At 41.3% G+C, this 22641-nt stretch overlaps 1 protein-coding gene across 8 annotated transcripts in view; it reads left to right on the top strand.

The window, feature by feature from the left end:
* LOC134353008 (probable E3 ubiquitin-protein ligase MID2) overlaps nucleotides 1-22641 on the top strand; it is a 245231-nt gene that overhangs the window by 186151 nt on the left and 36439 nt on the right. For all 8 annotated transcript variants that reach the window (XM_063060783.1, XM_063060781.1, XM_063060780.1 and 5 more), the window contains 2 exons: nucleotides 7292-7387; nucleotides 18672-18779. In XM_063060783.1, the coding sequence (XP_062916853.1) occupies nucleotides 7292-7387; nucleotides 18672-18779 (204 nt within the window). The remainder of the gene's footprint in view (nucleotides 1-7291; nucleotides 7388-18671; nucleotides 18780-22641) is intronic.

Here is a 22641-nt window from a genome sequence, read left to right as displayed (position 1 = left end):
TTTCAATCATATACATACACCAAACTTAAAATGCAGAATTAAGAAAGACTTCAAAAGTCAATGGAAAAATATTACGTATATTAACTAAAGCTTAATATTTAAATACTTTTCAGCCACAATTCAATTGCTATTCACAAGCCTGCATTAAATATTACATTTAATACATATCTGTATTGGTGAGGCGTATGGTAAATTGGGTGACCACTTCATTGAGCATCTCTGCTCCATCCACCAAAAGCAGAACTTCCAGATGATCAAACATTTTAATTCCCATTCCCATTCCAACATATTGGTCCATGGTCTCGTTTTGTGTCAAGATGAGACACCCTCAGGGTGGATGAGCAACACTTTGTATTCCACCTGGATAGCCTGCAACAACCTGATGGTATGAATAATGATTTCTCCTTCCGGTAAAAAAGAAATTCCCCCCCCCCAACTTCCCTTTTATTCTGTTCCCCACTCTGGCCTGTTACCCCTTCTCACTGGCCTACCACCTTCCCTTGGTGCTTCCTTTTCCTTCCCTTTCTCTTATGGTCCATTCTCCTTTCCTATCAGATTCCTTCCGCTCCACCCCTTTAATCTTTCCCACCCACTTGGCTTCACCTATCATCTTCCAGCTATCCTCCTTCCCCTCCATCTTTTTATTCTGGTGTCTTCCTCGTTCCTTTCCGGCCCTGAGGAAGGGTCCCAACTCAAGAAGTCGACTGTTTATTCATTTCCATTAATGCTTCCTGACCTCCTGAGTTCTTCCAGTATTTTGTGTATATTGCTTTAAATGTACCCTTGTAGCTTCAGGTTACAGATCAGATTTCAGCACATTATTCCAACCAAGTTGCATGAGGAATTTTGACTGCTGTAAAAAGAACATCAGCAGGGGTTCTGCCATGTGGGAGCACTCACTGAGTGGATTGTAGATTTATGAGAACTGCTTGTTTTAAGTAATTTGTTTTTCAAAGAGACTGTTTCATAGCTTGGTTCAGGAATAATCCCATGTGGACAGTGTTTTGCCATGCTCAAAGGATTGCATATTGATGCATCACTGCCATCTCTGATTTGCACTTCCATCAAGTCCTCGTCAATGAAGGGAATTCTGAATTTTCTTGATGATATGTAGGGTACATTGGCAGGAGATACCTTCCATAATTAGCATAGGCCACAATGAATTAGTCAGTGGATACACACCATCTTATTTGAAGGACAACCATGGATTGAGATGAATCCCATGATCCTTTTGTTAGCAAACAACAGGAATTCTGCAGATGCTGGAAATTCAAGCAACACACATCAAAGTTGCTGGTGAACGCAGCAGGCCAGGCAGCATCTGTAGGAAGAGGTGCAGTCAACGTTTCAGGCCGAGACCCTTCGTCAGGACTAACTGAAGGAAGAGTTAGTAAGAGTTAGCCAGAGAAAGCAGGATCTCTCAGTGGCCACACATTTTAATTCCACATCCCATTCCCATTCTGACATGTCTATCCACGGCCTCCTCTACTCTAAAGATGAAGCCACACTCAGGTTGGAGGAACAACACCTTATATTCCGTCTGGGTAGCCTCCAACCTGATGGCATGAACATCGACTTCTCTAACTTCCGCTAAGGCCCCACCTCCCCCTCGTACCCCATCTGTTACTTATTTTTATGCACACATTCTTTCTCTCACTCTCCTTTTTCTCCCTCTGTCCCTCTGAATATACCTCTTTCCCATCCTCTGGGTCCCCCCCCCTTTGTCTTTCTTCCCAGACCTCCTGTCCCATGATCCTCTCGTATCCCCTTTTGCCAATCACCTGTCCAGCTCTTGGCTCTATCCCTCCCCCTCCTGTCTTCTCCTATCATTTTGGATCTCCCCCTCCCCCTCCAGCTTTCAAATCCCTTGCTCACTCTTCCTTCAGTTAGTCCTGACAAAGGGTCTCGGCCTGAAACGTCGACTGCACCTCTTCCTACAGATGCTGCCTGGCCTGCTGCGTTCACCAGCAACTTTGATGTGTGTTGATCCTTTTGTTAGTCCTATTTAAAACAGTAAATGAGGAAAGCTTCATGCTGCTCTTCCACAATGATAAAATCAGCTGATTTGTTGATTTTGCAGTAAAAAGGACTTTTACTACATCAGTAACTTATTGCAATATGAGGTTTGAATTGAAAAGGAACAGCATTATCTCAGTGAATAAGTTGATGTTGTCCTCAAACTTAGGCTAGACATAATTTATCTGAAGAAGGCAGCAATGGCTTAACAGCAGGAGTAAATATATCACCTACCTTTCATGGTGCAGAGTGCCCTGCCTTCCCTTAGTATTCTGTTGTAGCCTTCCCCTCTACCCAAAGTGCAGGTTTACTGATCCAGATATGCTTACATAAAAATAAACTCTGAAGCTTATATATGCTACCTTATAAATACTATATTATGAATCTTACTAAAATGGAGGGCTATGTAAAAGGGAAGGGTTAGACTGATTTAGGAAAAGGTTAAAAGCTTGGCACAACATTATAAGTCGAAAAATCTACACTGTGCTGTACACGATCTATAAGTTTGCCAATGACACAACAGTCGTTGGCAGAATCTCAGATGGTGATGAGGAGATGTACAGGAGTGCGATAGATCGTCGTTCTCTCGCTCTCTCCCCCTCTCCCTCTCTCTCACACCCTCTCTCTCATCCTCATCCTCCTCCTCCCCCGCCCCCATAGGATGATGATGGTTCCTTTCAGTTCCTCAGAAAGGAACAGTGTGTGCGTGAGTGGATTTTAGGTGAGTAGGGGGTTACACAGGTCCAGACCCACCCTCTCGACATCCCCTCCCGGATCCAGTGGCATGGTGGGGTCCAAGACGGCTGGGGGAAGTTCTGTTGCAGTGAATGCCCAGACCAAGCTTCGATGCAAGGGATGCCCTTTCCGCACTTCACGGCACGTGTTTGCTAGATGGCCGTGGACGCTATGAGAGGGTTCATTTGCCCTTTGACAGGTCTTGTTTTTCGTCCTGCAGGGTGACTAGCCACCCTCCTCACCAGGCAAGCCTGGTAGGGGAGCCGGTTTAGCCACCAACCACCCGACCATGCGACAGGTAGTACTGGGTTACATGGTACCAGTAGCACTCAGACGAGTGACCTGACAATAATCAACTGGTTGAGTGGTGTCACAACAACTGGCGGCATGGTAGCATGGTAGTTAGCACAATGAGTTACAGTACCAGTGACCTAGGGACAATCCCACCGCTGTCTGTAAGGAGTTTTTTATGTTCTCCCCATGACTGAGTGGGTTTCCGCTGGGTACTCCGGTTTCCTCCCACAGTTCAAAGACATACGAGTTGGTAGGTTAATTGGTCATTGCAAATTGCCCTGTGCTAGGGTTAAATTGGGGGTTGTTTTGCTCCAAGAGCCGGAAGGGTGTACCCCACACTGTATAAACAGCGTTGTACTCAAAGTCAGTAAGACCAAGGAATTCATTGTGGACTTCAGTCCTCATCAAGGGATCATCAATGGAAAGGGTGAGCAGTTTCAAGTGCCAATGTATCAATATCTCAGAGGGTGTATGTTGGACCTAATATGCTGATACAATAACGGAGGCAGCACACCAGTGGCTATATTTCATTAGGAGTCTGAGGAGATTTTATATGTCACCAAAGACTGTGAGCAAATTTCTATAGATTCATCACGGAGGGCATTCTGAGAGGCTGTGTCACTGCTTGGTACGGAGGCTCCGATGCACAGGAATGGGGGAGAAAACTACAGAAGTTGTAGACTCAGCCAACTCCATCATGGGCACTAGTCACCCCACCATCAGGGAAATCTTCAAAAGGCAGAGCCTCTAGAAGGCAGCAATGGTCATTTAATGACCCTCGCCATCCAGGACATTGCCTCTTCTCATTACTGCCTTCAGGGAGGAGGGAAAGGAGCCTGAAGTTGCACATTTAACATAGGAACAGTTGCTTCCATACTGTCTTCAGAATTCTGAATGGTCCATGAACACAACCTCATCATTTTGCCCTCTTTCTGCACTATTTATTTATTGTTCTAATTAGCGTTCCACACTGCTGCTGCAGAACAACAAATTTCACAACAGATGTTTGATAATAAAAACAAGAATCTGATTCTGTTTCTGCTCCATGTTCTAAGAGCCAGTGATGCTGCTGCAAGCGAGTTTTACATTTCACCTGTACCACAGCCTACCTGACATTTGTCATCATTTACAATATTACTTCCATCTCAGCAAGGGAGCAGGAGCTCTCAGAGTAGAGGGTCACCTCAAGCCTCTTGCTGACCAGTGGAGACATGTTGGTGAGGACTTTGTGCAACAAACTCACTTCCTCTCCACCCACCCGCTGCCTCCAATGGATTGGTAGGACTGGTGCCAACGTAAGAACCAAAGCCGTCCCTGGTATGTTATCCTAACAACACACGTACAACTGTACTACAGTTAGTACAACTCCATAGCAGCAACATTAAAACGCCAATAAAACAAGTGAACTTATTAAAAGGTGTAAATATTTCATGGGTAGCTATTTCAATTCCTTGCTTAGCGCATGGGAATTATTTCAATGAGTGCAAGTGCTTGGAAGATTCATTCTCACAATATCATCTTGAGTTTTTGTCTGTGTTTGAGCAATCCATTTATCCAGATCCATGAGTGGTGGAAACACTTTGACAACTGAACTAACAATGTGTAACTTGGTATTAAAGCATACTATGGCAAATGCAGATTCTTGTTCAATTAACATACATCAAAGTTGCTGGTGAACGCAGCAGGCCAAGCAGCATCTATAGGAAGAGGTGCAGTCGATATTTCAGGCCGAGACCCTTCGTCTCGGCCTGAAACGTTGACTGCACCTCTTCCTATAGATGCTGCTTGGCCTGCTGCGTTCACCAGCAACTTTGATGTATGTTGCTTGAATTTCCAGCATCTGCAGAATTCCTGTTGTTCTTGTTCAATTAGTTAGTATTAATCTATAGTGATGTCAAAGGCCAACACAATAATGGATAACTAGAGTAAAATAAAATAGTATTGACTACAATGTTAGGAATAATGTCAAATGCTATTGAGTTCTTAAAGGTGAAATGATACCAGGCAGCTATTGTATTTCAGATAGGTTCCAACTGATTTCCTTAACTAAATCATATTTATTTCAAATCATTTAAATCATATTTTTGCTAAAATGATGAGAAATTCTGATTTTTTTTGTTGGGTCACCATTCAAGATACTATATGATTTTGGTTTCATGTATCAGGTTTTTTTATAACACATTTGTTCAAAATAGACTAACATCCTTTCAGGATTGTCAGCACCACAAAAAATATACCTGGAAAGGTTAATTTTTAAATAATTGCATTATTTTTGTAGGTTACATGTAAAATGTGAAAATCTTAATCAAATTCAAAAATAGTACAAACCCTTTGCTGGTGAGTGTTTCATGTTTTGGTGCAGATAGATATGAGGTGGAAGTCAGTTTGTCTGTGGTCCTCAGCATAAGAAGAAAACATACAATGTACATACTGTAAACACGAGTACTTGAAATAACAAATACAGGAGATTCTGCAGTTGCTGGAAATTCAGAGTAACACACATAAAATGCTGGAGGAGCTCAGCAGATTAGACAGCATCACTGCAGATTAATAAGCAGTCAGCCCAAAACAATGACTGTTTATTCCTCTCCGGAGATGCTGCCTGACCTGCAGAGTTCCTCCAACATTTTATGTGTGTTACTTTGTACTTGAAACAATAAGAACATGCTGCATTGTTGGAGTCAATAAGACCATTCTGGCCCATTAACAAAGTATAGGACAGAAATGCTTTAAGTAGATGATCAGAAATTCTGAGTAATGTTCTCATATGGTTGATATTTTACATCTCTGTCAGATGCATTCTTTATTGCTGTCTTTTCACCAATGTATAGTTATCATTTCTTTCAGACACCTAGTAAATGAAGTAGAACTTACGCTGAAGCTTTGATAAATGTGTCACACTCTGGTCTTGAAATGCCTATTCATCTGTAAACGCCTTCAGCATACACCCTTCTGCATAAACTAATTAAGTAAAAGTGAGATGACGATCAATATTGTTGCACAAAAGATATATTTTCTCAAGATCCATGCTTATGGCAAATAAAACTGAAATGGCAGAACATATTAAGGATTCAGCATTTGATATGCAACATCTTTGGATACAGTTTAAAATAAATCAACATAGGGGAACATAATGGCAACCTTGACATAAATCTACCTTTTCGTCTGTGGAATTTTCTGCTGAATTTAACCAATATTGAAGGAATTAAACTTTAATCTCTGTGCCATTGTAATGATTCTTTGTCAAATAAAATTGGATCACTGGAGATGTGATCATGTTGATATTATATTACTGGTCTAGTTGTTCAGAATTTTACAGTAATTATAGCTATCCACGTATGTGAATGAATAGCTTGGAGATCGATCTCAGCATGGGAGTTGAGGAATTTAACTCCACTTATCTAAATAGATCCAAAATATAAAGACATATCAAAAGTATAACCATACCCTGGTATTTGAGTACACTTACTTCTGGAAGGATATCTGTAGCACTGACTTCGTCTGGCATATACATGATTCTAGATCTATGATTGACAACTTCTAACTATCCTCAGAAAAGCCTGATGAACTACCTATTTTGAGAGAGATGCAATAAATGGCTTTAAAATATTACAAACAGGCCATTTGGATTAACGAGTCCCTGCCAGTTCCCAAGTGTACATACACTTCAATCCCATTCTATCCTTCATACTTCCCTGCAACTCTGTAACTTGTGTTCCCTTACATGCCCAAATAATCTCCTTCATTCTCTTGCCATTTACCTACACTGAAGTGTAGATTTCAGTAGACAATTAACCCACCAGTATGTCTTTAGGATGTGAAAGGAAAACCACCTTGGGAGAATTGGGGTACTACATAGAACTAGCATTTAATATTAGGATCAAACTGGGGCTAGAATCCATGCACCCCTAGAGCTATGGTGCCCTGCAATAACTGCTCCAGGACTACTGAGCCTTTCCTGACATAGTCATGTTCCAAAAATAAAATATCTAATGTATCATTTCAACCCAGACATGAGTGAGCAACAATCCACTGCTGACAAAGAACCTCATTAACAAGAGATTATGTGGAATCACCAGATAGGTTAGTTGGAGAAGCATTTCATTCTGAAATAGGGTTAATATCCATTCATTATTTGGGATACAGGAGAATGGCTATTCAGGTGACTATTTTGCTTGTAGAGCACATAAATAGCCAAAAAAAGACACACCTAAAGCTCTTACAACTAATTCTTGTCTCACCACAGCAAGCGTTGGAAGCTAACCTTACGAACCTTGTGAAGAGGAATACCGAGCTGGAGTCACAGATGGGTAGACTCATTCAGATCTGCCAACAAGTGGAGGTGAGTTGGCTACTTAGAGGAACAAACTGATGCTAACATTGAGTAACAGCATTTTATTGCAGCATGTTGGACAGCATATGGACTTAACTAACAAACTGATGAGATTTGATTTCTTATAAGCTTGCAGAGCGGTATCAGTCTTCAGTCAGTTGGATAACACAGAATTAGTTGGACGTCTCTGAACCTCATCACAAATGAGAACTTTGCTGACAAGTTAGAGAGGGTGATAGTAGATTGAATGAACCACTGCATAACAAATAATGATTTGCAGAATTAATTCAGATATTTCAGAGAAAAAAAAATCAGAGGTTATAAGACTATAAGACCTTAAGACATGGGAACAGAATTAGGGCATTCAGCTCTGCTCTGCCAATTCATCATGGCTGATCCATTCTCCTGCCTTCTCACTGTAATGTTTTATGTCCTGAATAACTAAGGACCTATCAAACTCTGCCTTAAATATACCCAGTGACCTGGCCTCCACAGCAACCTGTGGCAACATTTTCCACAGTTTTACCAGCTTCTGGCCAAAGAAATACTTCCTCATCTCCATTCTAAATGGACATCATTTTATTGTGAGGCTGTGTCCTCTGGTGTTGAACTCCCCCACCATAGGAAACATCCTCTCCACATCCACTCTGTCTAGGCCTTTCAACATTAGGTTGCTTTCAATGAGATCTCCTCCTCATTCTTCTAAACTCCAGTGAATACAGGCCCAGAGATATCAAACATTCCTCATACAATAACCCTTTACTTCCCTAGAACTATTCTCATGAACCTCCTCTGAACCCTCTCCAACATCAGCACATCCTTTCTTAAATAAGGGGCCCAAAACAGTTCACGACATTTCATGATATGAAGTGTGGCTTCACCAGTATCTTATAAATCCTGCTTTTATGTTCAGGTCCTCTTGAAATGAATTACAATTTCCTTCCTCACCACCAACTCAACCTGTAAGCTAAACTTTAGAGAACTCTGCATTAGGACTCCCAAGTCGCTGCACATCTCGGATTTTTTCAATTTTCTCCCCCTTTAGAAAATAGTCTATGCCTTTAGTCCTTCTACCAAAGTGCATGACCTTACACTTCCCAACACTGTATTCCATCTCTCACTTCTTTTCCAATCTCATAATCAGTTTAAATCTTACTGCAGCCTCCCTGCTTCCTCAACACTACCTGCCCCTCCACCTATCTTTGTTATCATCCACAAACTTGGCCATAAAGTCATTGTTACCGTCATCCAAACTATTGACATATGATGTAAAAAGAAGAGGTCCCAACCTCGACCCACTAGTCACCAGCAGCCAACCGGAAAAGGCTCCCCTAATTACCCCTCTTTGCCTCCTGCCAATCTGCCAATTCACTATCCATTCTAGTATCTTTCCTGTAATACGATGGGCTCTTATCTTATTAAGCAGTCTTATGTGCAGCACCTTGTCAAAGGCCTTCTGAAAATCCCTTGTCTATCCTGCTTGCTATTTCCTCAAAGAATTCCAACAGATTTGTAAGGCAAGATTTTCCTTTAAGGAAACCATGCTGCCTTTCAGCTATCTTATCATGTGCTTCCAAGTACATAGAGACCTCATCCTTGACAATCAACTCTAACATCTCCCAACCACCGAGGTCAGACTAACTGGCCTATAGTTTCCTTTCTTCTGCCTTCTTGAAGAGTGGAGTGACATTTGCAATCTTCCAGTCCCCTAGAACCATGCCAGGATCCAGTGATTCTAGAAATATTATTAGTAATGTCTCCACGATCTTTTCAGCTACCTCTTTCACAACCCGAGGGTGTAGTCCATCTGGTCCAGGTGACTTATCTACCTTCAGTTTCCCAAGCACCTTCTTGCTAGTAATAAGAACTGCACACACCTGACACACCTGTCTGCTCCCTGACACTCTCGTACCTCTGGCATACTGCTAGTGTCTTCCACAGTGAAGACTGATGCAAAATACTTATTACATTCATCCGCAATTTTCCTTGTCCCCCACTACCTCTCCAGCATCATTATCCGGTAGTCAGATATCTACTCCCGCCTCTCTTTTACTCTTTATATATCTGGAAAATCTTTTTGTATTCTCATTTATATTATTAGCTTACCTTCATATTTCACTTTTTCTCTTTTTTTAGCTTTTTTATCTGCCTTCTTTTGGTTTTTAAAAATATTTGAATCCTCAAACTCGCATTAATTTTTGCTCGATTATATGCTCTCTCTGCCAAATCATCCTATTCTTACCCTCACTGGTGCATAGTACAGGCAGCAATCCAAATATTACTATCCTGGAGGTCCTGCTTTTCAGCTTTCTGCATAAATCCCTTAATCCTCTCTTCAGTACCTCCTCCCTTTTCCTACCAATATCATTGGTGCTAATATGTACCAAGATTTCTGGCTGCTCATACTCCCCCCTTTAGAATGCTGTCGATGTCCCTGACCCTTACAACTGGGGGGCAATGTACCATCCAGATGTCTCTTTCACCTGCACAGAACCTCATGTCTACTCCTTTAACTATGAATCCTTCTATCACTACTACAGTCCTCGTCTTCCCCCTTCCCTTCTGAGCCGCAGTTCCAGATTCAGTGCCAGAGGCTTGGTCACACAGCTCATTCCCCTCAGCAGTATCCAAAGCAGTATACTTATTTTTGAGGGGAATCTCTACAGGGGTACTTTGCACTGGCTGCCTGCTTTCTTTCCCTCACCTAATGGTCACCCGAATACCTGCCTTCTGCAACTTTTGGAGGACTACCTCCCTGTAGCTCCTATAGTTCTCACATCTAAGCCAAAGGACATTGAGCTGCGGCTCTAGTTCCTTAACACATTCTCGGAGGAGCCTCAGCTCAGTGCACTTCATGTAGATATAGCCATCTGGGAGGCTGGAGATCTCCCAGGATTCCCACATCTCACACAAAGAACACAACACAACCCCTGAAGCCATTCTCACTGTACTGACTATGCACTGGTAGGTGAAGAATGAAGAAGAAACTTACCAGAAACTTACCTCACCCAAGCTTGTTTTCACCAAAGCCTTTTGAGTCAAAGCCTCCCCACTTAAACACTGGTCCGCTCCAACAATGGCCATTCCACATCCCTACTTTGTGTTTTTTGCCCTTGCTAATGAATTGCAATTTAATGAGGCCGCTGGAAAAAGTCAAAAGCCCACAAATGCTACTTTTTTTAACTACTCACCCCTACTACCTGTGTGGAGCCTCCTCTGCTGATTCAATTGGGCCACTGAAAAAAGAATGCTTTCACTGATTATTGGAAGATCTGCATTGAACGGTACAGCAATAGACAGGCTATTGGATCCATGATGTGTTGATCTTGATTCCAATTTATACCTAATGCCCTCCTCCTGTGCATCATCCATGTCCCTCCATTCCCTTTGTATTCATCAGTCTATCTAAAAGCCTCTTAAACTCCACCAAGATGCTTCCACTACTACCTCTGGTAATTTATTTCTGACAGCTACTACTCTCTGTGTTAAAAAAAGAACTTAACACTTACATCGCCTTTAAACTTCCCTTCTTTTAACTTACAAGCATGTCCTCTGCTTTTTCACATTTCTACCTGATCCTGTCTACCTTATCTATGCCTCTCATAATTTCAAAAACCATGGTCAAGTTTCTACTTAGTGTAAGGTTATAGACAAACCCTGCTCCTCAGTGTCTACGGAAACCCTGCAACCAGCCAACTCCATAAGCCAGTTTATGTGGAGGCTGTGTAAGCGCCCAATTCACAGATCAGACAGAACACCATAAGCAGTTAAATACGTACACTTTACTGCAAATATCGGTTAACACAGAATACACTCTAAAAGAATAAAACAAAGAAAGGCACCAAAGTTCGAATAGAGTTTTAAAAGTCAGTGCGCTTAAGGTTTCATTGGAACTCAATATCCCGCAGAACCTCAGCCCTCTGTCCTCGGCCTCCGACGACCCGAACGGGACCACTCCTCGGGTGGTCAACCAGAGCGCCTCTGAATGCAAACTTCCTCCGTCTTCTCCACCCAAAAAACCCGCCAAACCACACGGTCCCCAGCCACATGAGACAGAATATCACCCACAGAAAGATTAACATGGACACTCATTGGTTCGTTCCTTCCCTTATCAATAATATAACCCAAACAAGCAGGGAGAGAGAGAGAGAACTCCTTACATCGCAGTTATTATTACAGAAAAGCCATTTTATATAACATACAAAGAATCCATTTTAGACACCTCAGCAGCCAGTGTAACCAAGACCCAGTTACACTAGCTTCTGACACTCTAGGGAGAACAACCCAAATTTATCCAACCTTTTCTTACAACTCAAAGCCTCTAATCCTGACAACATACTGCTAAACCTTGTTGCACTTCTCCACAGTCTCCTCATCCTTCTAATAATGTGGTGACCAAAACTGCATGCTGTACTCCTCAGTGCAGTCTGACTGAAGTTTTATACAGTTGCAGCATGACCTTCTTACTCTTAAACTCAACACCCATACTAATGAAATTAAGCATGCCATACACCTTCCTTACTACTTTATCCACTTGCAAAGCCACTTTCAAAAGTGGTTGCCTTTATGGCAAGTCTGTAAATTTGAATGGGTGAAAAGTACTTCGAAACAGTTTGTATTAAAAAAATTTAGACAATAAAAAGAATTTGCGGAAAAGAACTCTCCAGAAAAATATCTTTGAAATGTTTGCCTCACACAGTGAACCCAGGTGTCAAGTAACACGTATCTCACCCAATTCCTTCACATATTTTAGCTGTTTGATAGAATATGCTGGTTTTAGACCATCTATAAAAAAATCATTCTCCGTGTAATGTATCAACACTATAACATAATGCCAATACTAGAATTCCACAGAAACCCTCTTTCCTTGACAACCTATAACATTACTTAACAAATCCTAATTGAATTTTATGTTTTTTCCTCTCTCAAGTTTGATATACGGTACTGTGTTAGATCAACTAAGTTATCTATTCTGATATTTACACTAATGCAATATAACTTCCACTATATTATAATTTTCCTGTAGTGTTATGGGCATTCTAGTTAATATATTAATGGCAAGTTCTTGTTTACACAGTTCTAAAAAGATATTAACATATTACTTTGCACTATAACATGGAACCCAAAAGAATTTGTAAAACACTGGAAGTTATGAAAGGTTCCATGGAATTACTGTTTTTCCATTTCCAACTCTTTCTGTATAGGTACAGTGCCTTGAAAAAGTATTCAGCCCCTACAATTATTTTCACATTTTACTGTCTCATGTTCTAAATTTAAAATATATTGAAGTAAGATTTTTTGAGCTGATCTACAATACATTGTACATCATGTCAAATCGAAAGAAAAATTACAAAACCTGTCAATGGTTTACTGAAAATTAAAAACCAAAATTGTAAGGCTGAAAAACTATTCTTCTTTGTAATTACTATGCTAACTTTTCTCAGGTGCAATATATTATTACCTTACCAACTCAACAAATTTATTTATGTAGAAAATCGACAATCACCTGTTTTCAATGAATTCATGAAATAACTACCCCCTTTCTCTGTAAGGTCCAACAGTATGGTAGATTTTCAACAGACCAAATTAAAATGAAGACAAAAAGCATACCAGGCAAGTCAGGAAAATGATAATAGAGAAATGTAAATCTGGAGGTGGCCATTTTGTGAGACTGCTCTTGCCACCACCATTTTGTGAAGTGGTTTATGAACTGATTCTTGTTTTGTGATAACTTAATCAGAGCGATTGAACATGGACTCAAGGAGTTTCTGCTAATGATCTGCTAAACCTGAGACCATTCTCAGATGAGAAGCTTTTATTCTGTAAAAGGGTAGGTTTGCAGAAGTAATCCTGTCATCTGGGCCTAGTGTCTGGGTGACCTGGTTTGAATGGTTTGAACCAGACAGAGTTCAATAAAACAAAAGAAGTCCTATGACATGAAGTTGTAATTGAAGACCATGAAACAATACTGTTTGTAGCTTGGACTACATCCAATGGGAATCTGTCAGTCAGATGGCCTACAGCCAATGAAATTGAAACATCATAGATTGAGCTGATAAGGAAAAGCATAAAAATCGAGGGTTTTTGGAGCTCACGCAGCTCTGGAGACGAACTATCACAGATGTGGAGAACCCTACGTCAGATACGTAGAGATCACATCAGGACCAGGAAGAATGCCCGGGCAACGAAAGCGTTTTTTTCGATATTACCTTTTCTTTTCTTTTACTGTTCATGGAGGGTTAGGGGAACCTAGTGGGTGTACACATAGGTAGTCAATTGTGTGAATTCACTTGATTGTGAACTAAGCCAATAAAGGTACTAAGCCAATACCAATTCTCTCTGTGCCTAACTGATGGTTATTAATAATGGGTAATCCTCGTAACATACCACAGAAGGGGCTTGTTCAATGTCTACTAAGAAAGTCTTTTACAAAGCACAAAGCCTTCAGAAGAAACTGGACGAAATTTTGTTTCTGTTCACCTATAATCATAAGAAATCATGATATAACTTTGTGTCCCCTGCACATCCTGCTATTGCTGCAAAAAAGTACACAGCTTCTCTTCCCTATAAAAGGGTTTATCAATGAGAATAGGTTTCTTCTTTACTTGACTGATATGGACCATAAGCAGCCTCCCCCCACCCCCCCCCCCCACATCAGCATTTGTTTGAGGAGAAGTTTTGTCAATTTATAAAGCACTGGTGAGGCCTCACTTGGAGTACTGTGAGCAGTTTTGGGCCCCTTATCTTAGAAAGGATGTGCTGAAACTGGAGAGGGTTCAAAGGAAGTTCATGAAAATGATTCCAGGATTGAATGGCTTGTCACATGAAGAGGCTCTGGGCCTGTATTCACTAGAATTCAGAAGAATGAGGGGTGACTTCATTGAAACCTATCGAATGGTGAAAGGCCTTGATAGAGTGTGTTTGCTACGATGGGAGAGTCTAAGACTAGAGGACACAACCTCAGAATAGAGGGGGCACCCTGTTAGAATGGAGATGAGGAGGAATTTCTTTAGCCAGAGAGTGAAATTCTTTGCCACAGGCTGCTGTGGAGGCCAAGTATTTATGTATATTTAAGGCAGAGATTGATAGATTCTTGATTGGCCAGGGCATGGAGTGATACGGGGGAAAGGCAGGAGGTTGAGACTGAGAGGAAAATTGGATCAGCCATGATGAAATGGTGGAGCTGACTCGATGGGCCAAATTCTGGCCCTATATCGTAAGGTCTTATATCTGAAAATATATACTAGACATTTCTATTGTCTTTATGCGTTGCACTGGGCAGCGAGTTTACTTTACTCTACAATCTAGTCCCATGGCAAGAGCGCTTGTAGTGGGAAACATCAGTTCAGCTGATGGAACTGCTGTAGAGACAGATTTGCCCAAGGTGATAGGTGTGGAGTATGGCAGTGAAAACCTCATGACCAGTTGCCAGTCTGAGGTTGGCAACCAGGCTGGGAATGATGATATTTGAGCCCATAGTAGAAAAAAGGGAGTATTTACTTTGCAGAAAAGCAATGCCAATGCCGCCCCAGAGGAATGAAGCAGTATCTCCACGGGATTCCACTGGAATAACAAGACATTCGGCACTGCTAACAGAGCAGCAAATTTTACTTAATATAGTGAAGGCCGTGTGATTGTGGATTGCATTACACTGCTAAAAATTCATAATCACTTTTTCTATGCTTACCTTATAAAATGATGAAATTGTATTTCACCAGAGTAGCATTTTAATGGATCATATTTGTGTCAGCACTCCACTAGATTCCATAATCTCTCTTTGTTGCTGCGTCACTAGATTCACCAGGACCTCTGCAGTACACTGTAACAGATTCTTTCAGAAAACACAGCAACTTACAGGCAACTACTTAACTTGACACTTCAAATATAGATAGGTAAAATTAAGAAGTCATTGCAGGAATGCTGCAAATAATGAACAGGCCAATTTAATGATCAAGTATTTTCTTGATATAAGTCAATACACAAGGGAATTAAAATTTTGCTTGCAAGATTGTTGCAAGTGCTTTGAATCAAAGTTTTGAAGGTGAATGGTAAGTGAACAGAACACCTCTCTTGATAAGAGCCTTTAAGAATGATATTTGAAATGGATTTTAATAGTAGCCATCGAATTCCCAGTACACATGTAGCTGTTTATTTATTTGTTTATTTATTGATTGACATACAGCGTGGAGTCCCTTCAAGCCACACCACCCAGCAATCACCTCTTTAATCCTAGCTTAATCACGGGACAATTTACAATGACCAATTAACCGACCAACCAGTACATCTTTGGAATGTGGGAGAAAACTCAGGCGGTTACAGGGAGAACGTACAAACTTCTTACAGACAGCGGTGCAAATTGAATCTCTCTGCCTCGGGCCACAAGATAGGTATTATAGGAATTTCATTACTATCACATTCATACAGGAGAATCATATAAGGCATCTCAATTTTTTTACTGTGTGCTATAATTGAACTCAATGCTTCTATTTGCAGCACTTAACTCAGTAAAGCTTAAAAAAATTGTGATTTTCCAATTCAAACAATTCTATATTTTGTGTGCTCAGAGGTGCTCAGGACAAGTGCTATCTAGCCCTTGCATCTTTTTTTAAAATTTCATTCAGGAGCTGCTTGTCACTTCCCATTTTTTTCCCGGGTGTTTGGTAAGGAGTCATCTTGCACCATTTTAGTGTCAAAGTCAAAGTCGAGTTTATGGTCACATGTATGCACAGGAGCAAAGAAAAAAATTACTTGCAGCAAAGGAGCATTATATAAACAGAATTTATATAAAAGGCACAAATAAACATATTGCATACAATTTTACAGGAAAATGCAATTAGAACAAAAGGAACAAAGTCCATTTTAGTGCAAAGTGATCAGATTGGTCATAGTGTTGCTAAACTATAATGATTAGTCTTTTGCCGGTTGTTCAAGAACCAAATGACTGACAGGAAGATGCTGTTCTTGAACTTGGTGATGTGGGAATTCAGGCTTCTGTATCTCCAGCCTGACGATAACTGCATAAAGATGGCCTGACCTGGGTGGTAGGGACCTTTGCTGACAGATTTTGCCATTTGTGGCAGCACCTCATATTACAAATAGTGGGGATGGATGTGCCTGGGAGGAGGGAGGAGAAGATGGCAGCGCGCGCGGCCGTTTCGAATTATATCGTATGTGTTAACTAGGATACCGTGCACAGTCCTGATTTGATGGAGACAGCCATGAGAAGCACGGAGGAACACCTGGAGAAACTTCTGAAATGCCTGCTTCGCAGCCGCTGCTACTGTACGATCAAGAATCTCCGGAGGGGAAGGCCCCAAATCCTCGGCTTTGCCTATTGCCTGTTGCTGGGGCTGGGGTCAAAGTGCTCAGCAGAGATGGTGCTCGGTGCTCAGTGTCGGAGAGCTGGTCGGAGGCTCGGAGTTTTTGGACGGACTTGGAGTCAGACTGTGGTCCGATGCTTCCAGGATGCTGCATCAGCAAGTTTGCGGCACTGGAGGTTCACCGTCTGTGTGAGATGATGGGACTTTTGAGAGACTTTGAGACTTTTTACCGTGCCCATGGTCTGTTCTGTATCAAGTTGCAGACTGGGAGACCGCTTTGCTGAACATCTACGCTGTGTCCGCCAGAGAAAGCAGGATCTCCCAGTGGCCACACATTTTGGTTCCGCGTTCCATTCCCATTCTGACATGTCTATCCACTGCCTCCTCTACTGTAAAGATGAAGCCACACTCAGGTTGGAGGAACAACACCTTATATTCCGTCTGGGTAGCCTCCAACCTGATGGCATGAACATCGACTTCTCTAACTTCCGCTAAGGCCCCACCTCCCCCTCGTACCCCATCTGTTACTTATTTTTATGCACACATTCTTTCTCTCACTCTCCTTTTTCTCCCTCTGTCCCTCTGAATATGCCTTTTGCCCATCCTCTGGGTCCCCCCCCCATCTCCTTGTCTTTCTTCCCGGACCTCCTGTCCCATGATCCTCTCGTATCCCCTTTTGCCTATCACCTGTCCAGCTCTTTGCTCTATCCCTCCCCCTCCTGTCTTCTCCTATCATTTTGGATCTCCCCCTCCCCCTCCAGCTTTCAAATCCCTTGCTCACTCTTCCTTCAGTTAGTCCTGACGAAAGGTCTCGGCCTGAAACGTCGACCGCACCTCTTCCTACAGATGCTGCTTGGCCTGCTGCGTTCACCAGCAACTTTGATGTGTGTTGCTTGAATTTCCAGCATCTGCAGAATTCCTGTTGTTTACAGTATTGCTTTGCACTGTTGTAACTATATGTAATAATTATGTGGTTTTTATCAGTTTTTCAGTCGGTTTGTCATGTGTTTTCTGTGATATCATTCTGGAGAAACATTGTATCATTTTTTAATGCTTGCATTACTAAATGACAATAAAAGAGGACTGTGTGTCCTCATAATCTAATCTTCAGTAGAGTTCATTACCCTCTGCAACTTCTTACATTCTGCACATTTGCAACCAGTCTTGAGTATTTTCAACAGTACACCTGTTGAAGTTTCCTCCTTAACCTCCTAAGAAACTAAAAGTCCTGGTGTGCTCTTGTAATGTGCTGTAAGGTTTCACTGCTAACATAATGGTTTCTCTGTAGCAGCAATGTTTTGGGTTATGACTAGAGATAACAGGGGCTTTGGAATGTGGGGCTATCCAATGAGAGGGATGTTGTTCTTTCTGTGGGTCTGGGAGCAGGGATTTTGTGGTCTTTTGCTGGGGAGAGGTGAGGAGAGAAGACGTGAATGGAGAGAATTAGACCACCGGATGGAGTGGACTTGGAGTGAGGACAGGTCCTCTGCAATGTTCGGTAGGGGCTTCCAGGAATTTGGTTCAACGTTCGACTAATAATATTATTTGGTTTAAAGGGGAACTCAGATAATGTCTTGTTGCACCATGCACCTTTGATCTTCTATATAGTGGCATGCTGTCAAAAAGGAGGAGAGGTGCTGCACAGTTTCATTATTATTGTGCAGGAATGGACATTTAAGCCACTCTCAAAGTACCGATTAAGTGGGTTATTATGTAGTAAACAGCATTGAGGTCCGATAGGTAATGGAGCTGAATCCTATCCAGCAAAGTGGTGGTATCTCATCACACACAATGGAGCAATACACAGACAAAATGTAAAGAATAGCAGCAGTGCTGAATAATAGACATAGCAGAGGTTATTGATCTACTTCCATGTTATCTCTAAGCTTGTAGCAAGGTTGAAAGTGCCCAATTGAAAGTCAATGATTTCTGTAAGAATGGAAGATAAGAGGTTTATTTATATTTGCTGGCAGGTAAACACTGCAATACAAGAGAACAAGCTGAAAGAGGAATGCGATGAGCTGATGGACATTATCAGACAAAGGAAACAGATCATTGCTGTGAAAATAAAAGAAGGGAAGGTAAGCTTTTTTCTCAGTAAATTGTCCAAATAAACATATCAAAGGCCAGGCTATTAGGAAACAGGTTATTTCTTTCTTGAAAACAACAGTCTTGAAATCAGTATATGTTTACACTGTAGTAAACAGAAATAGACCAGAGTTTATTCAAGATAAGTTTGAGTGATTAGCTCAAATTGACAAGAGCGCTTAAGGTTTTGTTCTTTTCTCCGAGCTTTAAGAACTATTGAACATTGAACCCAATTTATACACCTTCTTTAAAAAGCTATGTATCACTAATAGATATCTATTCCACCAATTGTATGAAACTTCAAAGTATATTTATTCTCAAAGTATGTGTATATTATACAACCTTGAGATTTGTCTCCTAACAGGCAGCCATGAAACAAAGAAACCAAAAAAAAGTAAAAAAAAGACCATTGAACACCCAATGAATTGTTTGTGTTTACTCCAAAACTACATCCATTAAGCAAGATTTTTTTTTACCTAATCATTCTCAGGGTTTCATTAGCAAAAAAATTTCTATTCATCAGCTAAAAAGTTATCCATGCCTGATGCCATTACTGTAACATATCACCTTGCATAAGCACCTTTAGTAATGCTGTGCTTTCATTTTTTCATTTCAATTGCCCATTTATCACGAAGACCTCTTGCCTGCCATATTAAAGTCAAAGTCCAGTTTATTATCATATGCACAATTACATATGTGCACCAGTGTAACAAAAAAAAACATTCTTGCACTAGCATTTCTGGTGTATGGCATCATAAAAGCAGCATTCACAAGAAAAACATAAACTGAATGAAAATTGTACTGCTTTTGCAAGAAAAGATAAAGCGAACAAAAAGTGTCCATTTTAGTGCATGATGGCGAAGTATTCAAAATGTTGTTAAACTGCAGTCATTATGTGTATCGAATGGACAACAAGATTTCCAACATCAGTCACTTCAAGGCCAAGAACCAAATCAGCATCACCACTCTCATGGCACTTCAGAATGCAGATAACAATGCCATCACAGCACACTCTGAAGAATATCTCCAATATATCTTGAATACCTTTCCCAAGGTATATCAGGCCTTGGGTCTTGTTCTAAATATAAAAAAAGACACAGGTAGCATATCAGCCACTGCCCAACAGCCATTTCTCCAGCCCTCCATAAACACTGATGATTTTGCCCTGGAAAATGTTGACCACTTTCCCTACTTTCGCAGTATTCTCTCCCCAAAAGCAGACATCAATTCAGATCAACACGAGTAGTGAAGCCCACAACCTACAGATCCAAACAAAACTTCAGGTGTATAGAGCAGATATCTTCCCTACATTACCGTATGGAGCTGAATCATGGACCGTCTACAGTTAGACACCCAAGAGCCCCGGAACAATACTACCAAATGCACATACTACCAGATGCACTAACACCTGTGTACTGGAGGAGGCCAGCTTGAACAGCATCTCCACCATGATAAAGCAGCACCAACCCTGATGGATAGGCCTTGTCATTTGGATGCCTAACTCACGTCTCCCCAACAGATCTTCTACTCTCAGTTGAAGGAAGGTCAGCGACCCCCTGGAAAAGGAAAGACTTCAAAGATACCATCAAAATCAGCCTGAAGAAATTAAAGACATTGCACTCAATAGATGCATCTGGAGGAAATCTGTTCAAGGGAGAGCTGCAGTATATGAGGAGGCAGCAGCTGCAAAAGAGACTGACTGCCAAAAGATCCAACCACTAACCACAGTCACCACTTACTCATGTCTACACTGCACCAGAATATGTGGATCCTGGATTGACCTCCACAAACACCTGAGGACCCACCAATAGTCAACCGCTTAGAAACACATGTTACACAGCTCGAGTGATTCAGCTGCTGCTGCTACTACTACTACTACTAGTAATTAGGTTTTTGTCATTTGGTTCAAGAATCAAATAGCTGAAGAAAAGTAGCTGTTCTTGAACCTTTGTTCTTCTCTTTCAGCCCATCACCCTTCCTGGGGCATTGGCTGCTGACAGCAGCTCGCCAAAGTCCTCCATACTGGGCCAGTGTTTCAAGTTGTTCCCAGGTCTAGCCCATCTTCAAAGATCTTTTGTCTACCAGGGATGAGGTTCTTGGAGCTTCTGTTGGCATCTCTGTAGCTCTGGGTTTTTACAAGATGGCGATGCTAGCCTCATGTCTAATCCACCTCCTTTTGCAGTTGGGCTATGGACCATCCATGCTGGAGTTTTATTGAACCTAGGGTGGAATTTCAGATTTCTGGACCTGCACAGTGGTACCTGTGAAAAGATGGCCCAGCCCACATGATGGGGATTTTTGATGGTAGATATTGCCATCTTGAGGCAGCACTTCCTTAAGTTGTACCATTAGTCCTAAACTCTACAAGATTATCCAAACTCTACATACAACCCTGTACTATATCTAGCACAACATTTAAAGATCACAGAGAAGTAACAAATCCAGTAATTATGTAATCAATAAAGAGGAAACACCAGTAAAGAAAATCTCAATGCCACTTTTATTAAAAATGGTCACCTCATTCACAGATGACAGAGTGGTGATTTATAAGAGAATAAGACCATGATTTATAGAAGCAGAAATAGTCTATTTGGCCCATTGAGTCTTCTCTGTCATTTCATCATGGCTGATCCATTTTCCCTCTTAGCCCCAATGTCCTGCCTTCTCCCCATATCCCTTCATGCCCTGACTAATCAAGAATCTATAAATCTCAGCCTTAAATATACCCAATGAATTCCTCCAATTCAGCACTCTCTGGCTAAAGAAATTCTTCATCATCTCTGTTCTAAAAGGATACCCCTCAGGCTGCGTCCTCTGGTCTTAGCCTCCCCCACCTCTCCATATCCACTCTATAGAGGCCATTCAACATTTGATAGGTTTCAATGAGGTCACCCCTCATTCTTCTGAATTCCAGCAAGTGGAGGCCCAGAGCCATATAAGAAGTCTTTCAATCCCAGAATAACTTTTGTGAACCTCCTTTGAACCCTCTCCAATGTCAGCACATCCCTTCTTAGATAGGGGATCCAAAACTGATCATAATACTCTGAGTGAAATCACGCTAGTGCATTATAAAGCCCTAACATTCCAAGCTTGCTTTTGTATTCTAATCCTCTCGAAATGAATGGGAACACCACACTTGCCTTCCTCATTACCAATTTAACTTGCAAATTAAACCTTAGGGAATCCTGCACAGGGACTCCCAAATCCCTTTGTACCTCAGATATTTGAGTTTTCTCTCAATTTAGAAAATAGGCTATGCTTTTATTTCTTCCACCAAAGTACATGACCATATACTTCCGGACACTGTATTCCATCTAACACTTCTTTGTCCATTCTCCTAAACTGTATAAGTCCTTCGTTAGCCTCTCTGCTTCCTCAAAGCTATCTGCCCCTCTACCTATCTTCGTATCATCTGCAAACTTAGCCACAAAGCCATCAATACCATCATCTAAGTCATTGACAGATAATGTAAAAAGAAGCAGTCCCAACACAGAATCGATGGATTCTTGGAAGATAATTACTAATGCCTCCACAATCTCTTCAGCCACCGCTTCAGAATCCTGGAGTATATACTACCTGGTCCAGGTAATTTATATACCTTCAGACCTTTCAATTTCCCAAGAAACTTCTGCCCAGTAATGGGAACTTCACACACTTATGTTCTCTGACACTCTCGAACTTTCAGCGTACAGCTAGTGTCTTCCACAGTAAAGATTGATGCAAAATATTTATTCAGTTTGTCTGCCATTTCCTTGTCCCCCATTACTACCGCTCCAGCATCATTTTCCAGCAGTGCAATATATACTTTCACTTCTCTCTTACACTTTAAATATCTGAAGAAACTTTTGACATCCT

The sequence above is a fragment of the Mobula hypostoma genome, chromosome 10 (assembly GCF_963921235.1).
Source record: "Mobula hypostoma chromosome 10, sMobHyp1.1, whole genome shotgun sequence".
Lineage (NCBI taxonomy): Eukaryota > Metazoa > Chordata > Chondrichthyes > Myliobatiformes > Myliobatidae > Mobula > Mobula hypostoma.
This window is presented reverse-complemented; position numbering and strand designations above follow the sequence as displayed.